The sequence below is a fragment of the Pholcus phalangioides genome, unplaced genomic scaffold (assembly GCF_987345545.1).
Source record: "Pholcus phalangioides strain wild (caught in Gottingen) unplaced genomic scaffold, Ppha-v1.0 ptg000007l_1, whole genome shotgun sequence".
Lineage (NCBI taxonomy): Eukaryota > Metazoa > Arthropoda > Arachnida > Araneae > Pholcidae > Pholcus > Pholcus phalangioides.
In genome coordinates this window covers 43,557,230-43,582,443 of record NW_028301600.1, presented here as the reverse complement: position 1 = coordinate 43,582,443, position 25,214 = coordinate 43,557,230, and the positions used below count along the sequence as shown (strand labels likewise).

The window sequence follows — 25,214 nt, the reverse complement described above, 5'->3', positions numbered from 1 at the left end:
CTGATACATTTTTTTAGTGGGGAAAACTTGTTACGGGGAAAAGACCGAGAAATTAAGCTGTACAACTGAATATTTATTAAAAATAAATACAAACAATTCAACAATGTGTAGTGACATGGGGGAAAAAATACAAAATCTGCGGTGTGTCAATCATTGATTGTCACTCGATCAACAAGGCATCGGTTTATCTGCAGAACTAAATTCGATATATTGTGATTTAATGGTATCATTCAAGTGAGCGATCCAACACGCAAAGAGTCACGCCAGCAACCACCAATGTCATCCCAAGATGAGAAACTAAGAGAAAAAAAGTTTTTTTACATTATTCATTGATAATTTTAGAGATAACTGATGAAATGATGCAAAGAAATGTTATTATTGAAATAAAAAATAATCATTTTGTCGTACCATAACCTAAATCTGTGGGATAGGAGGTGGACGCGATTCCAACACGGGATCTAAATATTTCAAGAAATATTCAAATATTGGTCTAAACTGGCATCAAATACAGGGTGATTCAGAAAAGATGGGAAGAACTTTAAGAGGTGACAGTACACACCAATACAAACAATTGTCGTCAAAGAATGCATGGTCTAACATGAAACGGCTGCTTTGCAAACGTTAAAACGACATTCCTGTCGAAATTTATCGGGAGAAAAAGATCATGCATGCAAATGTAACCTGGGACAAAACGGTATGAAAATCTGCGTCACAGTGAATAAAAGGCGCGGACGCCAGCCCTGTGAAATTATTCCAGCGTGCAACCGTTCTAACAGTTGTAACTTACGGGATAATGGCGCACTTTAGTAATACTGAAAAAGCAGACAGGTATTTCATTTACGGAGTTGCAAACGGAAGTACCACAGAGGCAGCACGAATGTACTGTGAGCATTTTCTCCACAGGCGGTTGACCAATCAGAAAACATTTACACGCTTGCATTGGCAGCTGCGCGAAACGGGGCTGGCGTCCACGCCTTTTATTCACTGTGACGCAGATTTGCACGCGGTTTCTTCTTCTTCATCAGGTTACATTTGCATGCATGGCGTTCTTTTTCTCCCGATAAATTTCAGTATGCCGTTTTGAAGGAATGCCGTTTTGAAACGCGCTAGTGCGTTTGCGTTTCATGTTAGACCTGCATTTTTTTATGACAATTGTTTGTATTGATGTGTACTATCACCTCTTTAAGTTCTTTCCATCTTTTCTGAATCACCCTGTATTTGATAACACCTCATTCAATCACGAATTCTGTTTAAATCAGGGGTCTTTAACGTATGGCCATCGGAGCTTTGTCGGGCCCGCCGATAATTCTCAAAAAATGGTTGAAAACCGATTAATTCTAGAATTGATGAAAGAAATAATTTTGAAATTGATGAAAGAAATAATTTCGAAATTGATGAAAGAAATAATTTCGAAATTGATGAAAGAAATAATTTCGAAATTGATGAAAGAAATAATTTCGAAATTGATAAAAATTAAGAATTATTGAAAGAAATAATTTTTGAAGCAAACAATTTCAAAATCAGTGACAAAAATAACTTCTAAATCAATGAGAGAAACAATTTCATAATTTCTGATAGAAATTATTTCACAATCAATACAAGAATGATTGCATAATTATTGAAAGAAATTGTTTCACGATATGTTGGAAAGGAAAATTTCAGAATTATCAAAAAGAATTATTTCAGAACTAATTGATAATGAAAGAAATTATTTCAGAATATATAAATAAAATCTTCAGTTATTTTTGTCCCTGTTTAACTCGGGGACCCGTTGGCTCCCTCTAAGATGCCACCAAGCTACATCAGTTAGTCGCCCACGAGCTCCGTGGGAAGTTCCAATTTGGCCCGCCGAGTCTGAAAGGTTGAAGACCATTTGTTTAAATCATAGTTTCCCAAAATTTTTGTTCCATCGCCCCCTTCAGCAGATTTATTTCTCTCTCGTCGCAACTGAATAAAAGCCAACCCATAGGATTCTATGTTATACCCGTAGCTTCTATAGCCCCCTGGACCATTCCATCGCCCCCGGGGCCGATATTGCTACTGGTTTAAATCATGCTTACGAAAATCATAGCATTTAACGCTTTAGCTTTTTACGTATGAAATGATAAACCACTATTTGAGAAATTGAAACCTAAAGAATCAATTTCAACATACCTGACTTATCATCTGATTCACCCAAAAGTCGTCCAGATAAACTCAGAAAAATCAAAGTAAGTGAATTTGTGAGAGGCACGGCCAAAGATAGATCTGCAATTAAAAGGAAACGTGTTTTCATAAATTATATATCAAATATTTTATATATGGTGATTTCTTTCCTCTCAAAAAAAAATCAGTCACTTCTTATACCCTCATGTCCAAAAATTAAGCATAATTCGTGAAAAGCAAAAAAAATCTTGCAATAGTTAAAAATCACTTGTGGAGAATCGTGGAACAAAGATAAAACATTGTGCTTATGGCAGGTCCGCAGCCAGAAATTTCGTTCGGAGGGGGACCACTTTCATTTCGGGGGGGAGGGAAACCAAAGTGATAGAACAACAGAGATTTGCCCTCTTTTTCCAGATAATTTTCCTCACATTATCGGGGGGACCAGACCCCCCAAGTCCCCTCCCGCCCCCTCACTACGGTCTTGGCTTATGGCAAAACAGTACAGTCGACGTCAACAAGCTCAAAGAACGGCGCACGTCGAAACGAGTATAAAACGGCCTCGAGCGGCATGAAAAGTGTGCGATCGCCAGACTGTGGCGCAGAGGTTTCAAATAACTGGAGATGTTACCCGACGACCCGCAGCAGGTCGGCCAAGGGTAACAACCACTCGGCAAGACCACTATTTGGCGATAACTTCACGACGTCAGAGGAATCATTCTGCTAGACAACTGGGTTCAGCCCTGACAGCCACCACAGGAGTCACAGTTTTGGGACAAACTCTTTACAGGACACTCAAACACGTTGGTCAGACGACCAGCGGTTTGCATCCCCCTGACGTCTGCACATAAACGCGCGTTTACAGTGCAGTGTGGATTATCGGCGATGTTCAGTGACGGATCCAAATTTAGCCTGCACAATAATTCTCGTCGTACCACGATCTGGAGAGAACGTGGAACACGTTTTCACCTGGGAAACATAAAGGAAAGACATCGTTTTCCTAACGAAGGAGTCCTGGTATGGGCATGCATGATGCTGGACGGCCAAAGACCTCTACATCTTTGACACAGGATTTGTTACCGGGTCAAAGATACAAAGACGAAGTTCTTGAGCCTATTGTTCGCCTGTTTCGAGGTGCTGCTGATCATGATTTCATATTCATGGATATAATGCGCCTCCTCACCGCGCCACCCTGGTCGATGCCTTCCTTGAAAGTAAAGATATCCAGCACATGCAGTGGCCTTCCAATCTTAATCCTATAGAGAGCAGTGTGTGTGTGGTTCCCAACCTTTTTTCCTTCCCGCACCCCGAGAGCAATGCGACTTACCTTCCCGCACCCCCTTGAATAATACGTTTTTTATGTGTTAAAAAAAATCAGGTTTTTTTTCTGTAATTGATTACATTAATTATCCAATAATTAATTTATATGAATTATTTTATTTATTGTTGGTCTTTTCAGCTATGGCTAACATTGGCGTACGCAAGGAGATCTTTTCAGCTATAAAAGCTTTTCAGCTAATATTTATTATTTCTTTTTTTTTTTAATTAATGCAAAAACGAAACTAAAAAACTTGCTTTTTTTTACGCATTTTTTTGAGATTTAATCATTTTAATTTTCTTGCATAATCAGTCAACATGTTGTAATTTTTTTCCCATCTCGCACCCCCAAAAATGCTCTCCCGCACCCCCGGTTGGGAACCACTGGTATAGAGTAAGCGTGGGATATGCTTGGGAGAGATATTGCAGCCCTCCACCACTTACCAAGCTCAGTTCCAGAATTGAAAACTGCTCTCCGACAGGCTTGGATCTCTTTGAGCACACAACTAATTAATAGCCTCATGGAAAGCATGGGAAATCGTTGTGAAGCATGCGTGACGACTCACACACCGTATTAAACTTTAGCATCAAATTAATGTAATCATTCTGTTTCACTAAAGTTGACACTCGCATTGCGAACCTTTTTTCATACAACCCTTTTCTTTGGATAATAAAAGTCATTATTATAATCATTGTTTTGTGTGCACATTGTATTCTTCTTTTATAATCCTATAGCAACAGCATTCCACGTTTCCTTCCTTTCTGATGTAGATTTCCTGAAATATTCACATAAACAGCAATACATTATGCTTAAATTTTGGACATGAGTGTATTGCATATGCTGTAGAGACGTGCTCTTGTAAAGTTTTTCAACAATGAATGTATGCTACTTTTTTGAAAACATGAAAACGTATTACATAGATTTTGATGAGGTTTGTAACGAGATGATGGATTAACCATATGACTAGGGTGACTATACACACGTCCCGCATTTCCCAAGGCAACCCCGGTTTTTTTTAATATAAAAATGCCCCCTGTTTTTCGGTTGGAGTTTGCTTGAATTTATTTTCATCAAAAACGTTGATACAGGTAATTTAGATAACTCGAGTTGACATTATTTTCAGAGATTATATATATTTGTATTTTCTCTGAATATTACACGTATCGCGTATTTATTTATAAATCGGTCAAACCTGTAATAAAACATTAATTACTATGTTTTTCCTTTGTTGTTGCATTGTGGTTTGATAAAAAGCGAATTGAATAAATTTGAAATATTAAGGAAGGCAGCACACACACACATTTCTCAATATACATAAACCATACAGAGTATTATGCTCATTGACTTCTTTTTTGTCAGAAGCCTGCTGCTTTTCACATTTGACAGGCAGCTGTGAACGATTAAATTAATTTAATAGATTTAATTCAACGTCTTATGCGGTGAGAGTAACATTGATTTTTTTAAATAAAGCGTGGACATGGCCTGTGAATTTTACTGAAAATTCCTTTTTTTATTATACAGGTTGTTTCACCTGTTCATAATTGACCGAAAGGAATATAAATTTTATGGTTCATTTTAAAATTCAACAAAAATGTGAAAAATGATCAACAAAGAGAACGGAATTCATCTGTGATAGTTGAATTCCCACAAATAATTTTTGGGGGGAAATGCAAAAATTGAAATTTGTATACGGCCCCCCCAAATATAAAAAATGTCGATTAGTAAATTTTGCGCTTTTCTCTGTGAAACAAACTCAAAGAAATTTACCCCGCGAAATTCGGGTCAAAATCCGCGGAGATGGTTTTTCTCATCTAACGGTATTTGCAGGACTAACCATTACATGAAAAAAGGTGGGGAGAATAATAAAAAATAAATAACATTACTGAATAAACAAGATGAATTATGATAATTATTTTAATGATCATTTCTTTACTGTCGATCATTATAAGATGGATATTTACGAAGAAGGATTTTCTGTATACTGAAAAGAAACGCGCAAAATTTATCCATGTTCCCCATTTGATTCATCAAAGCTAAATCGACTTGGGAATTTTTTCCTTGAAAAGTGACAAAAATCACGAGTTGTGACTAACAATATCTCGACCAATTTTGATCCAAATTTTACGGGGTTAATTTCTTCGAGTTTCATAGAGAAAAGGCGTAAAATTTACTAACTGAAATTTTTTAGATTGGGGGCAGTATACAAATTTTAATTTATGTATTTCCCGCATTAATGGTTTTTTTGGGGCCTTAACTACCACATAAATTCCGTTCTCTTTGCTGATCAAATTTCATATTTTTGTTGAATTTTAAAATGAACCATAGAATTTATATTCCTTTCGGTCAATTACGTTGAAACAGCCTGTATATTTTGCAAAGTAAACACATTCAGAGCACAAAGTAAAAATGTGAACAAATATGGAAATGTTCTGGTAGCAGTCTTTTCCCTTCACTTGATGGGGGAAAAGGTTGAGTGGGGGATGGAAAACAAATTTGAATCAATTACTAAGAAACAAAATATTCGAAATTCTCGAATCACCGCAAACGAACATATTATGAAAATGTTTTCAAACTTGGGGATTTAAAACAGCTATTTGTGGTGTTTTGGAAAGTTGTGCGTTATAATTGGCAATTTCATCGTTATTTAGTGACAATTGGCGATGTCCCGTACTTGTGAACCCGATTTCTCGTGTTTTTCTCTAGGAAATATGGTTAGTCTACGTGTGACAGATGATGACACGCATAAATACTATACATAGAATTATACTGTACAAGGTGCATAGCTGACACCTGGCACCGCAAATTACTGGCGAGCCATTGATCTTAGAGGCATACTTCCAATTAGAAAAAGTATCCAAATAACGTGTGGACGTCAGACACACCATTCATATTGTAAGGCAGTAGTTTCCAAACTTTTTGAAGTGCGACTCTCTGCCCCCTTTTAACCAAAAATGGGAAATTCTGATTTTTTATCAGTAAATGTGCTGTTCCGTAAGCACTTTTCGGAACATTGTTTCTGTTTTAATTAGGCAATAATGGCTTTATAAGATATTCAGTTTCTTTATTATTATATAAATATTTATTTTGTTTTTTGACGTACTTGGTGTTTCTTATACAAGATGGAAGTGTAGCGAGGGGGTATGCTCCTTGAGTTTGGTATAAATGGTAATTAAGAATCATCCGATTTCAAAATGATTCTACACTTGAAATCGCCCATTAAAAAACTGTGTGTGTTTTCAGCAGACATTTTCCCCTTAATATTCACGTATATTACTTATTACTTCTGTGTTTCTAATTTTTTTTTAAATATACCATTTTGAAATCGAGTGATTTTCTTTGAGTCACTCCTGTATAAGTATTAACTTGATATATTGATTACTGTACAAGTAGAATTTGATAAAATTACATTGCATGATATATAGCAATTAGCTCAGCTGATTAAAGGCATTTTTTAGTTTTGACATTTTTAAAAATAAAAATGAATTTTTTATCTGGACGTTTTTATTTTGGAGAATCCCTAGTTCAATGACATGTCATGAATTATGATATATATAATTATTTTAATTATTATTTTTTTACTGTCGACAATTATAAGATAGATATTTACGAAAAAAGATTTTCTGTATACTGAGAAAAAGCGGGACCCACACTTTGGGAACCACAGTTGTAAGGGGTTGCATAGTTATTAAAATATAAAAATTAACTTTTTACACGGACACCCTAAGTTCAAAAACCCCCAAAAAATTCCCCGTTTCTAAGTGCAGTATTCACTGAAATATTTGAATTAAAAAATCGGAGAGAAGTTGGGAAAAAACAGCGTAAAGAAGGCGTTTTCTGTTAGTTTATGTTGTTCTTTCTGAACTTTTTTTTTTTTAATTCAAATATTTCAGGTCACTTAGAAACGTGGAATTTTTTTTGTTGGCCTCAGAGAGAAAGGGTAACAACTTTCTAATTGGGTTTTTGGGCACAGGATGTCCTTATAAAAAGTTTATTTTTATATTTTAATAACTATACAACCCCTTACAATGTGAATGACGTGTCTGAGGTCAACGCGTTATTTGGATACTTTTTCTAATTAGAAGTATGCCTCTAGAATCAATGGTTTGCCAGGTGTTAGCTATGCACCCTGTATATAAGAACGTTATTTTACTAAATTTCGCACTGTCCATACTATGGTATTACTGTCGATAATTTGCTGAAGTTGTGAATTTTTTAGCAGTTAAAAGAATCGACTGTTATCAGCTTGACAGGGCTCACTAATGCCTTTGGGTATTCAATGATTTGCTGGTTTACCTATCGTGAATAAATTTCTTACATGCAGAAAATTTCAATTCAGTTTCAAGAAAAATCTACTTACAATTTTGAAAACAGAAAGATCATTTACATTATTTGGCACACAATACAAAAGAAAGTGCATTTCCCAACAATAAAAAAGTATTTAGAACAATGCATAAAGAACAAAACAGGATTTCTCACTTGTCTTGAGGAAATCGCCCACATTTCGAATGTCATTGAAAAGGGCATATTCGATGATTATTCAAGGACATAGGGGAAAAAAAATGAACTACCCGAAGTATAGAAGAAAGTAGCCCTTTGAGAAAGCGAAAAAACATATGAGGCGAAGTATAAAATAATACTACATACTTATAATATTAAACATTTTCGTACATTTTTGATGTGAGACAAAAGAAAAATGACAAGTATTAAAACTAAAAGACTGACTCTAGAAAATATAATAGTACTTAGCTACCTAATATACACTACCTAAGTAAGATAGAAATAATGTTACGGGAAACAAACCTACTCGCAACGTAAATTTGATTCATTTTCGAAGCAGGGGCGGAACAAACCGAGCCCGATTTTTCTGCAAAATTGCCGACCATCAATCACAACAGAACCTTCCCTAAAGTAGGAATGTAAAAATGAAAATGTGATCGCCTACTCAGAATCACAATCAGTGAAATTATTTCCACCTATCGAAAATTAACTTCATATAACCATCACGCTATTCAGTACTTATCGCGACGTGAACACCTGTTTAAAACTGTAACCAAATGCAGATATTCCACGATAACATTTACTTGATATAGTATCCTAATTTGTTCCGAATATTACACAATCGACGTATACAATTTAGTTTAACCGAAAAAATAATATTGATTAAAAAAAAATTTAAAAACGACCCACACATAACGGAAAAATGATGGAATCCGTACCTACACAAAAAGTAATCAAATACATTTCTCAAGATATACAGAAGACTGGATGTTGTGAAGATATTTATTATTTTAGATGTTAATTTTTTAAGGAAGGAAAAAACTCATCTCTGCCTCTACCGGGAGTCGAACCCGGGTCCCTCGATTGCCGGACGAGTGCTCTGACCACTAAGCTACAGAGGAGATAGAGATTTTCCTTCGCTAGAGCGTATATTTCCTTCCTTAAAAAATTAACATCTAAAATAATAAATATCTTCACAACATCCAGTCTTCTGTATATCTTGTGTTAACAAGTGGAGAGCGACATTCATGTCATAAATACATTTCTAATATATCCCTTTCTACTCATATACAAGTAACTGTTGAGAGGGATTACGCGTCTAATTCGGTAAAATTAAAATACAAAATATTCATTCAGAATTCAAAAAGCTGTTCATGATAAATGTGCACACATTCGAAGGGGAAAAAAACAATATATAGGGTTAGAAATTAAAAAAAAACTGATGCAACAAGAAAACCATCTGGAAAATACAGTAAAAATCTGTCTTTATATATAACGGAACCTGTATTAAGCGGGAACCTGTCTTTTACGGAAAAAAATCTTGGCCCGTGATTCCAATACACATTAAAAAAAAAACCTGGATTAAACTGAAACTGTCTAACGCGGAAACGGAAAGGAAAATCGACACTATAAACGGAAAATTTCACACAAACACTTCGACTATTTCGCGACCAATAGACTAAAGGATCATATAAAATGTTAAAGTGCTCGATCGAAATTTTTTATGTAATGCTTGCTTGCCAATGTGAGTTCTATTTCACCCACACCCCTAGATTAGCAAAAACCGTTTCAGTACTTGATGCTGTGGTTTTGGAAAGCAATATGTAGTGGAGAGCGATTACTTTCTTAAACTAACAAAAAATTTCGGAAAAGCAAGCTTTTCTACGGGCGAAATCAGTGTAACGTTGGATTTCCAAATGATATGCAAGGCTTACAAAATTGTGTACAAGCTGCTTTACGTGATCACAGTGCTGAGTAGGGCCGGGATTAGAGGGAGGCAAATTTTAGGCGGGAACAAAAAACTATTATAAAGTCATCAAATTTTAAAGTCGGGGGCAGCACAAAATCATGTTGCCCTCCCCCTTCTCCCTCACAAAAATCCTAATTATGACCCTGGTACTGAGGATTACACGAACACCGACGACAATGTACAAATTGAACCTGACACGACAGATATTGGCACTCATTAAAAATTTTAGAGAAAACAAAATGAACGTAAATACCGTCACACACAATTCAGATGAACAGTGTAGGGTGAAGTTTCATACAGAGATGCTATGGAAATCGAAAAATACTTAGTAATCATAGAGTAAAAATATAAAGTATCATTATTTTATTTTATCTATAATGTGTCTTAGTTATCTATATATTAATCTATTAAATTATCTATTTTCAATTAATTTATTTTTATTTCAATTACATACGAGATCGTTACATAATTTTACACATTATGTAACATTACTGCCGCCTGGCAGTCCAGTGGTTAAGGATCTAGCTTCTGACTGTGCAGGTCTGGGTTCGAATCCCGGGTCGGGCATGGATGTCTACTAACACCAACAAATTCCCTGGACAGATCGTAACGATCTCTTGGGAATACGTGCTGATCACGTTATTTATTTAAAAAAAAAAAAAATGTCAATTAAACCTTTATTAAGCGGAAACTGGTGTTCAACGGAAAAAATCTCGGCCTCTTGTGATTCTGTTGAACACAGATTTTACAGTACAACGATAAAAATTTTTGAGGATACTAAACGGTGTATTAAAGTTATCAGAAATAAGAATTTGATTACATGTAAGCTACTACTAACATTTTGCGTTGGCACCACAATTTTAACACGTAAATGCATGGGTTTCCCCCCCCCCCCACCCGAGCTGATTATTTTAGTCTAGAAAGCCAAAAAAATTATTTAAAAAAAGCTATTTCGAATTTTACTGCTCATACAGAACCTTAAAGAGAGCACACAGATCCTGAAAAATCGCATATAAAATAAATGTACTGAAGTGATATATTACTTTCTAATTATAAAACTATATTCTTTGCGATTCAAACTGTAGTAAGAAAAAAATTCGGGTTGCAAACTTCAAGGTATATAAAAAAAAGAAATGCAAACAAAATTTTTAAAAAATTAGCTAAATCACAGCCACACATCCTCTGCAAAAAAACAGAGTTGTCGTTAATTAGGACATCTACCAAGGGCCGTCATTTCAACTTTTTCCGGGGGGGGGGGCGGCAAAGAACGTGTACTCAATGTATGTATATACAGTATTTGCATATATATATATATATACCATTTTTAGTGTATTTTCAAAAGCCGGCGGGGGGGGGGGGGCAAATGACAGGCCTGCATCTACCACCAAATTCAAAATATAAAATGGAAAGAATATGAACTCAACTTATGTGCAAAGGCGGTTTTGAATTTTTATCTTTAAACTGGCTAAATCAGCGTTTCTCAACCTATGGTCCGCAACCATGTTACAGGGGGTCCGCAAGCAGACTTCAGTTCTCATTGAATGAGAATTTATTCAATTGTGAAACTGATTTTAGTAATATTTTCTTGGGTTTTGATAAAAAAAACTAGACCCCTCATACTTTGAGTAACCATATTTCAGCGAGAAATGTACGGAAAATTGCCATCCTATATACGGAATATCGATAGTTGCCGCCAATACATGCAAATCTCGATTAAATTAAGGGCTATTGCAAATATCTCTCTCTCGAAGTAGAAAAATGTACATCGCAAAAGAACTTCAAAACCTGTGATCGCATTTCATTGCGGGAAAAACGCAGAAAATTAAGGTATTGAATACGGCAAGAGGATATACGGATAACATCAATTGCCGTCAAAAACATTGCTATAAGTCGGTAAAATCACAATTATTGCTAAAAAATTACAGATCAAAATATATGAAATTCATTGAAAAACCCAGACGATTGTATAAAAATTTCTGTCCAACCAAAAATACAGGAATGTCCTGCAAAATACGGGTATTGTAGTCAGAGGTCCATCGACATGTTTCAGCTATTTTACTGGTCCTTGGATATAAAAGGTTGAGAAACGCTGGGCTTAACTAATGAACGTTTAAGGAACCTTTGTACATACCTATGCAACGCTATGTGCATTCAGTGCCGTCTTAAAGCATGGGCCTACCCGGGCACGGCCCGGGGGCCTCACCCCTCATACTTAAATATTAATACTGCCTAATACAGAATTATTTCAATACTTTTTCGTTTATATGTGCAAATGCCGTGCAAGAGTTCAGCAACAAAAATAAAACTATACATAAAAATACAGTATAAATATTTTTAGTTTTCTCACTAAAACTTCGAATCAAAGAGTAATAGTTTGTGGAATTAATCACTGTACTAAGAAAATTAAAAATCTATAATTACACAACAGGCGTAAAAGCGATCATGCCGATATTAGTCATAGAAAGTTTAACACATTTGCAAGCGTCTGACTAGAATTTAAAACTTGTTCTTCAGCTGCAGAAAGTTGCAGAGTGTGGACTCCATTGTCGCATTTTTAAATAGAGTGAAAGAAATGATGTCTCGAATTAAGATTTTTTTCCTCCTCTTCCCATGGCCCCCAAGGGTGAGGCTGACAGGGCCCAGCACGATTTACATCATTTTTTGTTTTCTTACTTTATAAAATCACTATAGAGAGGCCCTACCGCAGGTTGTGTGGACCATGCCCCTTCCCTTTGTCTGCTGATGAGAGAGGGTGAAAAAAAGGGCAATAAGGTTGTAATATATCACGCCATTGTTGCGCCTAAAAGAAACGATAAAACACTTTTACCATTACAGCTGAAAATCGCGTGCATAAGAAGTGTTAATGGAAAAGCGAATATAATATATATAGTGATCAGTATCTCGGGTCAACATCCACATATCAAAGATACAGGGTGCATGGGAAAGCTTTTCCCCAAAACTGTTCTTTCCCTTATTTCCAGAGATTTCGACTTCAAATATCTCGGCGAATATTGCACTTGAAAACAAGAAATTTTTTGGGGGGCCCAGGCGAGACAGGGCAGCAACTTTCTGATTGGATTTTTTAGGACAGGGTGACCAAAATTAAAAAGTTAGTTTTTCACTTTAATAACTATACAGGGTGCATAGCTACCAGCACACGCCACATTTTATTGGCAAACCATCAGAGGCAAACTAGAGGCATACTTCTAATTAAAAAAGTGTCCAAATAACATGTAGAACTCAGATGCATCCTTCAATTTGCAAGGGGTTGTATGATAATGAAAATAAAAAAATTAACTTTTTATACAAACTTGTGCTCAGAAACCCAATAAGAAAGTTGTTGCCCTGTGAATCTTCTGATGCCAAAAAAAAAAAATCCATGTTTCTAAGTGCAATATTCACTGAGATATATTAATTCAAAAAACGGATAAAAGTGTGGAAAAAAACAGGATAAATTTGGGTATAATGTGTTTTATCCTCCCCATAACCCTGACATAAATATATAGGGCAACGCACATGCAAACACAACACTTTCTGACATGTACCAATTCATTGGAGATTTCCCAGATGAATGTTTGTCAGTTACAAACATGTACAGTTTAGTGGTAATAGTAATGAAATACATGTAGACAAAAAAGTTAAAAGATTTTATGAGCTGTTGCCTTGTATTTTTTAAAGAAGAGGTTTCAAAATTTATGATACATAGGCCCAATTATTTAAAACAATTTGTTTCAAATTCACTGCAAACTTTAATAATACAAAATAAGGGCTTTGAAAATGCAAATGTTTTAGTCATTGAAATCACGTTTCTATTTTCACTTACCAGCAGATGATAAAGCCATAGTGTAAAGAGCAGATCCACTCTGATTTATCAAAAATGGAAACACATACTAAAAAAACATGTAAAATGAATTAAAAATCATAATAGCATTACCGTTAGAAAATGTAAACACACCAGAAAACAGCATATTTTTTTTTAATTGAATGGCAAATGAAAAAACTTCGTAACTTTCCACACACATATCATATTTTATTCTTACTACTTCTACAAAGAGCAAAAACCAGTAAAACAATGGGTGAAGTAAAAGCAGAGAGTTTTATAATTATATTGCATTAAAAATACATAAATTAATATAATCACTAGGGTTTGGATTTTTATGCTCGAAAAACTTCTAAAATATACTATAAAATACACTAATATAAAATATGCATTTATGCTCTTAAAAAACTGTAAATATGCCCTATAAAACAAAAAATATGTCCTAAACATTTTTCATTCCTATCTCAAATAACATTAGTTTTTAGCAAAATGATATGACAATGAGGAGTGTTCATGAGTCTGAAGTGGATTTGGACTAGTGAAGAAAAAAATAGACTATCGAAAATTATGAAAAATGCTAAATATGCCTTAAAATCGGGGAAATATGCTCTATCATGTAAAAATAGTAAAATATGCAAAGACAGAAATCTGAGTCCTAATAATCACATTGTCAGCGATTTACAAAGAGATTTCTGTGAACCTTATATAAGAAGCTCAGTAAAAAATAAATCTATATCAATGAATTCCCTTCACAGATACAAATTTTCTAATCAGTGAAATAAAACATGTTTTTAAATTGGAAGAGATTATTGTTTCATAAACACTATTTTTTGGTTGGATGCATTATGAAACTAAATTTTATAATTCATTTTAAGCCTGCATTGTTTTCTCAAAGGCAACTTGCAGTATAGTTAGAGTTACAATGAGTTTTGAAATAAAAGAAGATAGAAGTCAAATTAGTTTCCAGAATGAACATGACCAAAAAAAGAAAATAAAAGATCAGTTGGATAAAATTTTTTGATAAAAATGATAATGTATAAAGGAAAGACTTTTTTCTGGATATTATGCAGAGGTGAACTGATAAAGAAAAGTCAACTAGTCTCCGTTAGAAATCAAACCCAGTGTCCTATGCAATTCATAGTTATCCCTTTTCTTCCCTAGTTTACCTCGGCATAATATCCAGAAAAAAAGTATTTTCTTCATTGGGCTGAGAAAAAAATCAAAAATTATCTCAATCAATGTATAATTTAACATCCTAACAATTTTTGTCAAAAAAAAGAATACTTCAAGTCTATAGAAACAAAATTTCGTTCAAATAAAAAAATATTGGTGAAATCATGTGTATTGTTGATAGCTATGAAATATTTGAAGTAAATTTGCAACGAATATATATATATGTTAAGGTAAATGTGTGGTTATTATGCATAATAACCTGATTTTTGTCAGTTATTATGCATAATAAATCAGACATTATGCATAACAACCGGATTTATAATATTTACTCTGACATATACATTTATATACACCCTCTTCAATACGACATTTTTTAAGATAAAACCACTTCAGGATAGGAATTTTCATATATCATTTTGTTCTCTTTTTCTCTCTGAGCACTGACACACTGTTTTTTTAATAGGAACCTGTTATATCCCGCCATCATTACATTCAAAAATACAAATGAACTGAAATATTGATAGCAGCTATGAAAAATCTCATATAGACTTTTCATATGATACCGAAGCAAAATAACTAGTTCAATTTTTAATCGGTGAAAACAAATTGAAAATATTAGTCATGAGTAATGAGTAATACATGAGTAATAATGCTTCATTGCAAAAAAAGGCTGATAATGCTTTTATTTATTTCAATATAAATAACATTTTTTTTTTCAAGTAGATAAATCCTTTAACACATTAGATTATAAATAAACACACCAAAATATAATTTGCTAACAGAAATAAATTTTAAATCACAATCAAGTACAATGTATAAAAATAATAATTACAAATTAAGAAAAAACCAAATAAAAAAAGAGAAGCATCTATTTGTTTCTCTATGAAAAAATAATAAAAAATATTTTTCATGTGCAGGGAAAAAAACATTAATTTTTTACGAAAATTACCTTCCAGTTTGTTGCAAGAAAGTAAAGCTCAGCAAACCATTGGCTTAACATGGAATTGCGAGATATCTTCTCAATGCCTGCACTCCCATGTCGTAACAATGGAGTTGAGAAACCCCACATAGCTGCCACAACAACCAACCATAAAAGTGAAGCTTTAAAAAGTAATGGATCAAGTCAATACTTTGGTTATAACTTTTACATAGCTTCTAATATACAGTGGACCTCAACTTATGAAATTAAATGTGAAAATTACTTGTATCTTAAAAATCTTATACCCTGAATCAAATTTTCCCTTATAAAATAATTGAGAAAGTGAGTTAAGAAAATTAGGTGCAGGTAAAAAAAATTAACTGTAATGAAAAGTCAATGTAATGATGTCTCCATGTGGTCTTGGATGTAGTGTTAAGTAAAAAGATTGGTATTTTTTATTTCGCAAAAATGTTTGTTATTCTCTATTTCTTTTGCTTGATTTTTATACAACTTTTCAATATATACAATATATATCCTTTCATTGTTTTTTGCCTAGATGAATACACTGATTCTGAATAATGTCTATGCATTTTATACAATGAGCTGGGCAAAATATATTAATGGCACAAATACTTCGCAGAGGTATTCCTTGATAACATCAGGCATAGTATAGAATGCTGGGATTTTACAACTGAGTTTTAATATATATAGTAGAGCCTCCCTTATCCAGCCTAACTGGGATTGATGGTAAGCTTGCTTAGAAAAAAATTTGTTTTATTAAGTTGGTAGGGAGATTAAAACCAAAGCAAAATCAATTTTACATGTATCATATATTAAATCTATTGGGTACTTCAAAGAGAAATACTGCATCACACAAACTAAAACTTAAGAAATTATGAATTTTATAAACTACTTATATATATCAAAAGATTGTGTTTTATAGAGCCAATGCAGTATAAATTACTCATACATACCATAGTGCAAATTAAGATCACTTACAACATCAAGTAAATAATTGGATTTTTTGAGGCCGGTTTAAGAAAAGATCAGGCTCAAGTAGAGGCACATTAGAAAGGTTCTACTCTGCCCTATTATCAAAAAAAAATCTCTTCATTACAATATTATTTTTTATTGATGAATGTTAGCATTTTTCAGCTCTATGTTAGAATTCGGTTTTCTTCAAGGAGTTCCTACTACTTGGTGGCTTATCCAGTCCCTAAAGTTCAAGGAGGCTGAAGTTCTTTGTCTACATGGAATTTCATGCGAGTTTTGATCTTCTCTTTTATATGCAATAAAACCTCTCTATCTTGAAACTGAGGGGAGAGAAAAATATTTTGTGATAGGGAGTTTTCCAGAAGTGTGGTTTTATGCAAAAAAATAAACAAAAATGCAACAAATAGCAAAAATCAAGAAAACTAAAACATGTAGCTAATATATATTTTACTTCCCTTTCACAATCACTTCATGACCTTAGTGAAACCTTCAGATTTTTTAAAACCATGGGTTCCAGTGACAGGGAATTTTTCTCTACATTGTATTAACCATTCATTGAACTCACCCATGATAAATAGATTTCTGGAATTTTGTCACTCGCTTGATGTTGTTTTCATATTTTTTAATGATTTCTTTGTTTGTGATTATTGTTAAAAGTTTACCATTGGGAATTTCAAACACATGCTTACAGTTTGAAGCTGATTCATAATTAACTTGAGTCTTTATCGCAGAGGCACATATGCAAGTACAGGGCTGCAACTAGGTGGGAGCAGGTGGGTCTGGTGCCCTGGGTGTCAGACCAGAGGGGGCACAAATTTCACCCTTCAACTTCTCCTTCACATTACAAGGAGAAGCCAAAATTTGTGCTTGTCCCGGTTGACTAAGCATCTAGTTGCTCCCCTGTGTGATTACTAGAATTATATTATAACTGATATTCACTGGTTATTTTATGACAATGAACAAGGGTCGTTTCAAAAGTAAGGGTCATTAAAAAAAAGAACAAATGAGGAATCAAACAAGGAATGAAAAAAATTAATAAATGAAATATTATTATTCATTATTAAAATATTATTAAAAACACAGATTGATAATTCTTCTGCATAAAAATCAACTCGATTTACCTTTCAATACTTCAAGAACATCGAGTAGATTTAGCAATACATCATCTATACCACTTATTCATAAAACAGTAAAGAGAAATCACTTTACGTTTCTTGTTCCGAAATTTTACAACAATCTGCCATCTGACATTCTTGACTGCACTTCAATATTTATACTAAAAAAAAAATCTCAAACAATATTTGCTCTCTTTAAATGATATTGAAAGCTATTTTTAATATGCAATATATTTTTTTTCCCTATTGAGCTCTCGCAAAAAAGGAAAACACTACCCCATCACTCAAAAAATTTCTGAATCGCACCTTCCGTTGTTGCCATTATTTATTTCAATAGTAATACTAATTATTTGCTTCATTTATAATTTATTTTATTTATATTAATAAAATAAATCACTAATTTTAATTTAAATCAATGTAATATTTTGTGTCTGCGTATATGTGTGCGTATGTATGTCATATTCATTAGATGATTTCTCTGTCTTGCGTTTTTTCATTGTTTTGTTTGTTACTTATTTATTTATTTATTTTAGTTTATTATTAATATTTACTATTCATGTTTGAAAATTAACTCAATAATAATCGTGTCCATGAAATTCATAAAAATCACACCAAAACATGGTTTCAATGATCTTTGAATTTACAGCTGAACTCCCAGAAGTTGAAAAAAGAATATCTAAAGTGAGAAAAAGTAAACATTCCATTTGCATGTACAGAGTCTGAAATGGGTTATACAGTGAAACCCCTATATAATGATACTCAAGGGACTGGAGAAACCTACCCTTATAACTCTATAATGCCCAGATCGGCCGATGTCGGCCGAGTAGGTTAATGCCCGTAACCGCCTCAAGTCGGCCCAGCTAGGGGGTATGGGTATGTTTTGGTGGGCTTTTGTCACCAACGGGGAAGAAGATGAAAGCTCTTGTCAGAGACGGGAACGGAAAAGACAATTGCAACGCCTTATCAATGGGATTTTAAAAGCTGATGTACTAGAATGCTCCTTGAGAATGGACTGATTATATCCTAGTAAAGTTTAAAGTTACTGTCTTCCTTACTGACACGGTAGACCCTCTCACACAATAGACCTGTATGGATCACACCTCCTTACACTCACACACATGTATACCAGTCTTTTCATTTATAGAAAGATAAGGGTACTCAATGCATTTTACAAAGAAATAATACTGTGAGGAAAGGAGTGTATTTTCAGTAGACAAATTATCTCCCGAAAATCCATTGAAATGAAAGTGTGAACGTGAATGCAAAGGGTAGCATGAATAGAAACTCATGGAGAAAGAGTGGGGAGAGGGAAAGTGGTCAAAATTTGGACGAGTCCACTTCGAACACAAAAAACTTGGTATTTTCACGAACCTCCCAGGTTTTCTATCTGGGCATTAAAGAGATAAAGAAGTAATATTTATAGATGAGAATATATTAAAATAATGGAAACCGCATCAGGACCTGAGAGTATATTGGCATATTAGGTATCATTATAGAGAATTTTAACAATTATACATAAATTTTATATCTGATTATGAATTAGATAAATTTGTGGCAAAAAATAAAGGTATAAAAATAATAAAAATTTTGCTATTGGATATAGATCAATATTGTCTATTGATCACATTAATTTGAAAATAGCTTTTTTGAATTTTGTGAAGGTAGGTATATTTTGTATTTATAAAAGGAATACACTGTAAAGTTTCGGAGATAAATAATGAGAAAATGTTTCTGGAAAATTTCTTTTGACAGTGTGATATAATAAAAATTTCTTTTCACACCTATCATTATAATGACATAGCAAGAATAAAAATGTGAAGTATGTATTTATAGGGTGATAAAATAAAAATTCCAAAAAATATTTGGATTTGAGCTATTTCCCCAAAATATGAAATCTTTTTGTGAAAAAAACCTTACGTTATAAAAAAATTGATTGCATATTTAGAATCAGCATTCCCAACACATTATAAAAATCAGTTATCAAAACTAAAAAAGTTTTCAAAAAGGGTTTTTTTTTGTAGACCTGTGTAATAATATTGCAACTCATTTTAATGTGTTAAATCATCAAAAAAAAAAAAGTAAAAATATATTTTCTCATAAATAAGAAATATTGAATATTTGATTCAAGGAATCTTACTTAATTGCATCTTTAGATATTAGTGAACAAGATGGACTGTGTTGGTTGTATACTATGAACTTCTCTTTCTCATATCACCCAGTAAAAATGAAATGGACACAGAAAACAAAAATTAGCATTTTATTTATTTGAAAGTATCACTTGTTGAACAGAAGCAACGTGTACGAAAGAAGTTCTTGAATCTCAGAAATTATTTTGCAACTGATCCGCTAAAAATGTTTATTTACATTTTCTTGGATTTTTCTAGGGATAGGGTGACACAAAGGGTTCTTTACCTTACAGTTGCATAGAGATAGATTGACCATATGCCCGTTGTTATGACTTGCCGTATTTTTTCGTATTTTTTTGCTGAAGTAAGGTGACCATACGTCCTGTATTTGCGGGGACAGTTCCGGTGTTTTCTGCTTTTTTGGATGTCCCGACTTTTTTGCAAAAATGTCCGGGTTTTTCACATATTTTCGACGAAGCTAGCTTGACTTTTATTCTTGAAATCAACAATTAGAATTATCTTCCCAACTCAGAAATTACATTGCGATGGTTAAGACTACAAATAAGGATATTTATTTCACGTGTTTTTTTTTTTTAATTCACAGTAATTTGAAGTGGCATTGGTGAATTTTCTGTGATTTTAGCATGAGTTGGCGACTTTGCTTACTTTTGGCATAATTTTTGGCAACTATTGGTGATTGTTCCGTATTTTCCCGTATTTCGAAGCCAAATTTCACGTATTTTTATAGAACAAACATGGTCAGATTATACTGAGGTATTTTTTTTTGCAAAATGTTCCGCTGTTGCTGCAGTGAGCATACATCCAGGTTTTCACGTATTTTCAACGAAGCCAATTTGACTTTCATTTTTCAAATCAGTAATTAAAGTTATCTTCCAAACTCAGAAATTACGATTACAAATAAGAATATGTATATTCACATATTTCTCATGTTTTTTTTTTAATTCACTGCAATCTGAAGTGCCGCTTCATCTCCCTCGATTGGCGACTTTTCTGTGATTTTGCCCATGGAGCAATGAATGGCAGGCACTGAGCTATAAGTAAACACTGAGCTTTACTTATAGCTGCTCAGTGATGGCAGGAGGTGACGTGACCAGCCAGAACCTCCTAGAGATGGAAGGTCTCCGCACGGGTTGCCATAAACGTCATTCAAACTACCTAGCAAGTTTGCCACATCTTGAAACACAGCATCCTATTTCGTTTCTTCTTATTTTGGCGTAGAATCTTCCTGATTGGCTCTCAAATACCGCATAGTGATTGGATGTGGGGCATAGAAATCGCCAATTCTGAGCCCGATCCTTTTCCGCATAAGGATGATGCAGGGAATTTTTTTGCCTGAATATTCTGAGGGAAAATGGACTACTTACTGATGTCACAAGAAGCGTGCGGAGGCCTTCTATCTCTAGGAGGTGCTGGACCAGCGCGTCCGTTGTGAAAGTAAGGAATCAGGGTTGCCAGATAAAGAAAGTGATCGCTCTTTCTAAAGGGACCAAGTAAGCCCAAACAAACCATGGCTTCCCATGCTTTCCTGTGACAAAAATCCCCGCTTTTAAGGAACATTTAAAAGTTTTCTGTTCACTTTAGGAACAGTTTTTTCTCTCAAATTCTGTGAATATATTTATACAATTTAACGAGAGCTTTTACAATTTTAGTTGTTGTTTGTTTTTCGAATATTAACTTCAACAACATGCAACTTTTTCGAAAATAACCAAAATTTACCCATATCTTGTGCCACAAAATTTCTTTACATCATTTTAATTTTTTAAAAAAACGTCCCATTTAAGCATGTAACACCTCAGTGCTGAGAGACACAGAATGGTTCAAGACATTTGAACAAGTGATGTTTGAAAAAAAACGTTCATCTGACAAAAAAAAAATTTTGAGAAAAGAGATTTTATAAAGGAAATCATTAGCATATATAATGCCTTTCAGCCGTTTATATTAAAATACTGTAAAAAATACTTATAATGCTGGTAGAACAAAAACTTCAACGCACAGAGAGAGACTATTTTATATTTAAAAATTAAAAAATTCGAAAATTCTTTAAAAACCCCTTTAAAGGCAAAGCAATAGGCATAAAATGTAGAGAAAAAACCAGCTCAAGTGATTTTTTCCACTAAATACTATAGACGGTTTACGGCCAAAGAGTTGGTTTACCGCGGCTCGTAAAAAAGTTGTTTTTTGTATTTCTTTCCTCAATACTGTACCTCATAGCGGAATGTTCGGATGGGCGGAGTATATTTCATTCCCCGTTAAAAAGTCTCACTGCAGAAAGCAACAGGCCTACAAAGTTTTAAATAATTATTCATTCATTACACTTCATGCTCTATGAGTTGCGGAAAAAACTCATAGTTTAAAAAAATTGATTGCAGATGGCAGCACTACACATAACAAGCATTACACAAAAACAAACTTCACGGAAGGTTCACTATACATACACCCACATTCCAACATGTAGTAGTAGTAGTATATTTCATTAATACGTGTTCAAGAATATGAGACTGGAACGGAAGAAGGGTGGTGAAATTTGTGTGTGTGTATATATATATAGCCTACAGGCAGCAAAACCATAAATACACAGAGGCGGAAGATGCTCGAGCACTTACATTATTTTGTAGCATGGGCGGGACCGAGCACCCTTAGAAATTCTGAATTCTGAAATCGAAATATTTCCCACATAAGGGGTAACGGAAGTGTGTTAGACTTAGGGGTGCTCAGTTAAAGGAGTGCTCTCTGTGTGTACGAAATTTTCATTTTTGAATTCATCCTCTCGGGGTGCTCGGATAAATTTTTTATTGAATTTTTGATGAAATTCACAGGCCATGTCTACGTTTTATTTAAAAAATTAATGTTACTCTGAACGCCCAAGATGTTGAACAAAAATAAGAAACGAACTTATTCGCAGCTGCTTGTCGATTGTGAAAAGCAGCAGGCTTCTGACAAAAAAAAAGTTAATCAGCTTTCTATTCTGTATGGTTTATGTATGTTGAGAAATACTGCTCGCTAAATATTTCAAAATCCTTCGACTCACTTCTGAAAATTCAAATGTTGTGAATACGTGTAATGTTCAGAGAAAATACAAATATATATCACTGGAAGTAATGTCAACTCGTCAAGTTATAGTTATTGGGTTATGAAAATTACCCGTGTCTACATTTTTCTTCGAAAATAACGAATTCAAGTAAACTCTGTTGAAAAAACGGGGAAAACCGGAACATTTTTACGAAGAAGTCGTGACGGCCTGAAAAACAGAAAGAAAAGACCGGGACTGTCTCGGAACGTATAGTCACCCCACTCATATCAACCCTCCAATACGTTGATAACTATAACTTGATGAGTTGACATTTTGAGAATCAAATTGGTCTAACATAAGGAGATGCACTGGAGTGCAACTTCTCCCAATGAAGCGTTCTTTACTAAAAGCACACAAAAAAGCAGTTTTCTTTTAAATGATAGTAATATACTCGTGTTCCTCTTCACCATGGATTCGAATTCGAAATATGATAAACAAGCGGATGTTTAAAATTTATGTATTTGACGACAATTAAATTGAGCGTCCGCAAGTAATAATTATTTTTAGTTATAATTTAATAATTAATTAATGAAATAATTAATCACTGTAGTTAACTAATTTACTCTGAACAGTACAAGTCCGTTTTTAATGAATCAATTAACCATCATGAACTATACTTGTACATGATACATATTAATTAAACATCATAATTCAATAATAAACTGATCGTATATTATCCCATTTTAATACTTATTATTTTGTGTTGTTTTTGAAATGTGTACTATCGGACTACTATTTCATCAACTCTGGCCATATCGCAATACTGCAATTTATTGCCATTAGTGAGTTGGGTTGGAAATGAAGGTACCATATATCGGTGGTCACCTGAAGGTCATTAGGGAAAATATCTTATCTATATTCTTCCCCGGGCTTGAACCTGGCACCATCGTGAGAGAGAATCTTATCACCACGCCATTCGGGCGCTACTACCGGGCTACTAGTTTGAGGCGTTTAGAGGGTCGTCCCCCAACAGCGAACGTGGTGAGATGGGGTTACGGGGACAAAGCAGGGCCGCGACCGTAGGGAGTGGCCACAGCTCTCACTATAGTGATTATCTTTATACTGATTCACACAAGAGTCCACCACCCTCGCGCAAAAAGCCCAGATATTATTTAAATGATTTTTCCTTATTAATTTATAATGAAATGATAATTACGATGAATGATAATTAACGATTAATAATAACGATATTTTCAGTTACAAAAACTTCGTTGGATTTAGTATTCTCAAAGTGGAAAGTGTCCGTTTTATAGTGGGAAGTAATCTCTCAATACAAGTGGTAATATTTTTTTCTTGTGTGTGCATCATATTTTTTTTTTTCATGTTCAATAAATTTAGCTATATTGCATTAATTTAGTTTTTTGGCGTGCAATATATTTGTTGCGAGTGCAAATTGTTTCCATCAAAGTGGATATGATCCAAACTAGCGTGTGTTTAATTCCATTCCTTATAAATTATCTATTAAGATTAGGCTGACCATATTTCCTCGAGAAAAATACGGAAAATTGGGATTCTAAATGCGCCAAAAGTGATACCAAACGTAAGCAGTAAGATTGCCTACTACTGCTAAAATCACTGAAAAGTCATCAATGGGAGGAAATGAAGCAATACTGTAAATTGCGATGGATTAAAATGAATTCCACGAAGTAAAACGTTGAAAATGCCAAATATATGAGATGAATATTCTTATTTACAGTTGTAATTGTCATAATATAATTTAGATGAGTTGAAAAGTAATTTCAATCCTTGATTTCAATAAAGAATAAAAATTCAAATGGGCTTCATTGAAAATACGTGAAAAGACTGGGCATTTTTGCAAAAAAAGTCGGGATGGCCAAAATTACGTGAAAATACGGGAATTTCCAGAGACATGCAAGACCTTTGGTCACCCTAATTATGATAATTATGAATATAAATATGAATATTCGTCTTTTATACAGTATTTGTCATGTGTTGCTTACCGTCTTTTTTTTCGTAGAATTCGTTTAAACCTACTGTGATTTTCAGTAGCACTTCATTTCCTACCAGTAGTGTTTTTTTTATAGCATTGATAAGAATTGGCAACTTTGCTTACCTTTGGCATCATTTCTGGCAACAATTGAAACCCGTATTTTTTTCGCGGAAGTATGGTTAACCAACATATTGTTAAAATACGTCCATATACTTCAGCTCTCGTATGTGAACGGGGTGACAGGTTGCAAGGATTTACGAGACGAACAATGAAAGACGTACTTGGAGTGATCTGTCGACGGTCAGTACATCAAAGAGAA

The 25,214-nt window shown here is 33.9% G+C and overlaps 1 protein-coding gene across 3 annotated transcripts; it reads right to left on the bottom strand.

Annotated features, from left to right (window-relative positions):
• Positions 1 to 52: 52 nt before the first annotated feature.
• On the bottom strand, positions 53 to 20,115 carry LOC149085330 (transmembrane protein 234 homolog). 3 transcript variants are annotated; one of them, XM_089233290.1, is made up of 6 exons: positions 19,865 to 20,115; positions 16,619 to 16,932; positions 15,650 to 15,801; positions 13,531 to 13,597; positions 2,155 to 2,247; positions 53 to 297 (listed from the first exon to the last, which is right to left on the bottom strand). In XM_089233290.1, exons 3-6 carry the CDS (start codon positions 15,767 to 15,769, stop codon positions 227 to 229), a joined length of 351 nt encoding a protein of 116 aa, XP_089089416.1. In that variant the 5' UTR covers positions 15,770 to 15,801; positions 16,619 to 16,932; positions 19,865 to 20,115; the 3' UTR covers positions 53 to 226. The 3 variants fall into 3 exon arrangements, with proteins under 3 accessions (XP_089089416.1, XP_089089415.1, XP_089089413.1); XM_089233289.1 differs by having other exon boundaries at positions 16,594 to 16,932; positions 19,865 to 20,109; XM_089233287.1 differs by lacking the exon at positions 16,619 to 16,932 and having other exon boundaries at positions 19,865 to 20,100.
• Positions 20,116 to 25,214: the final 5,099 nt, after the last annotated feature.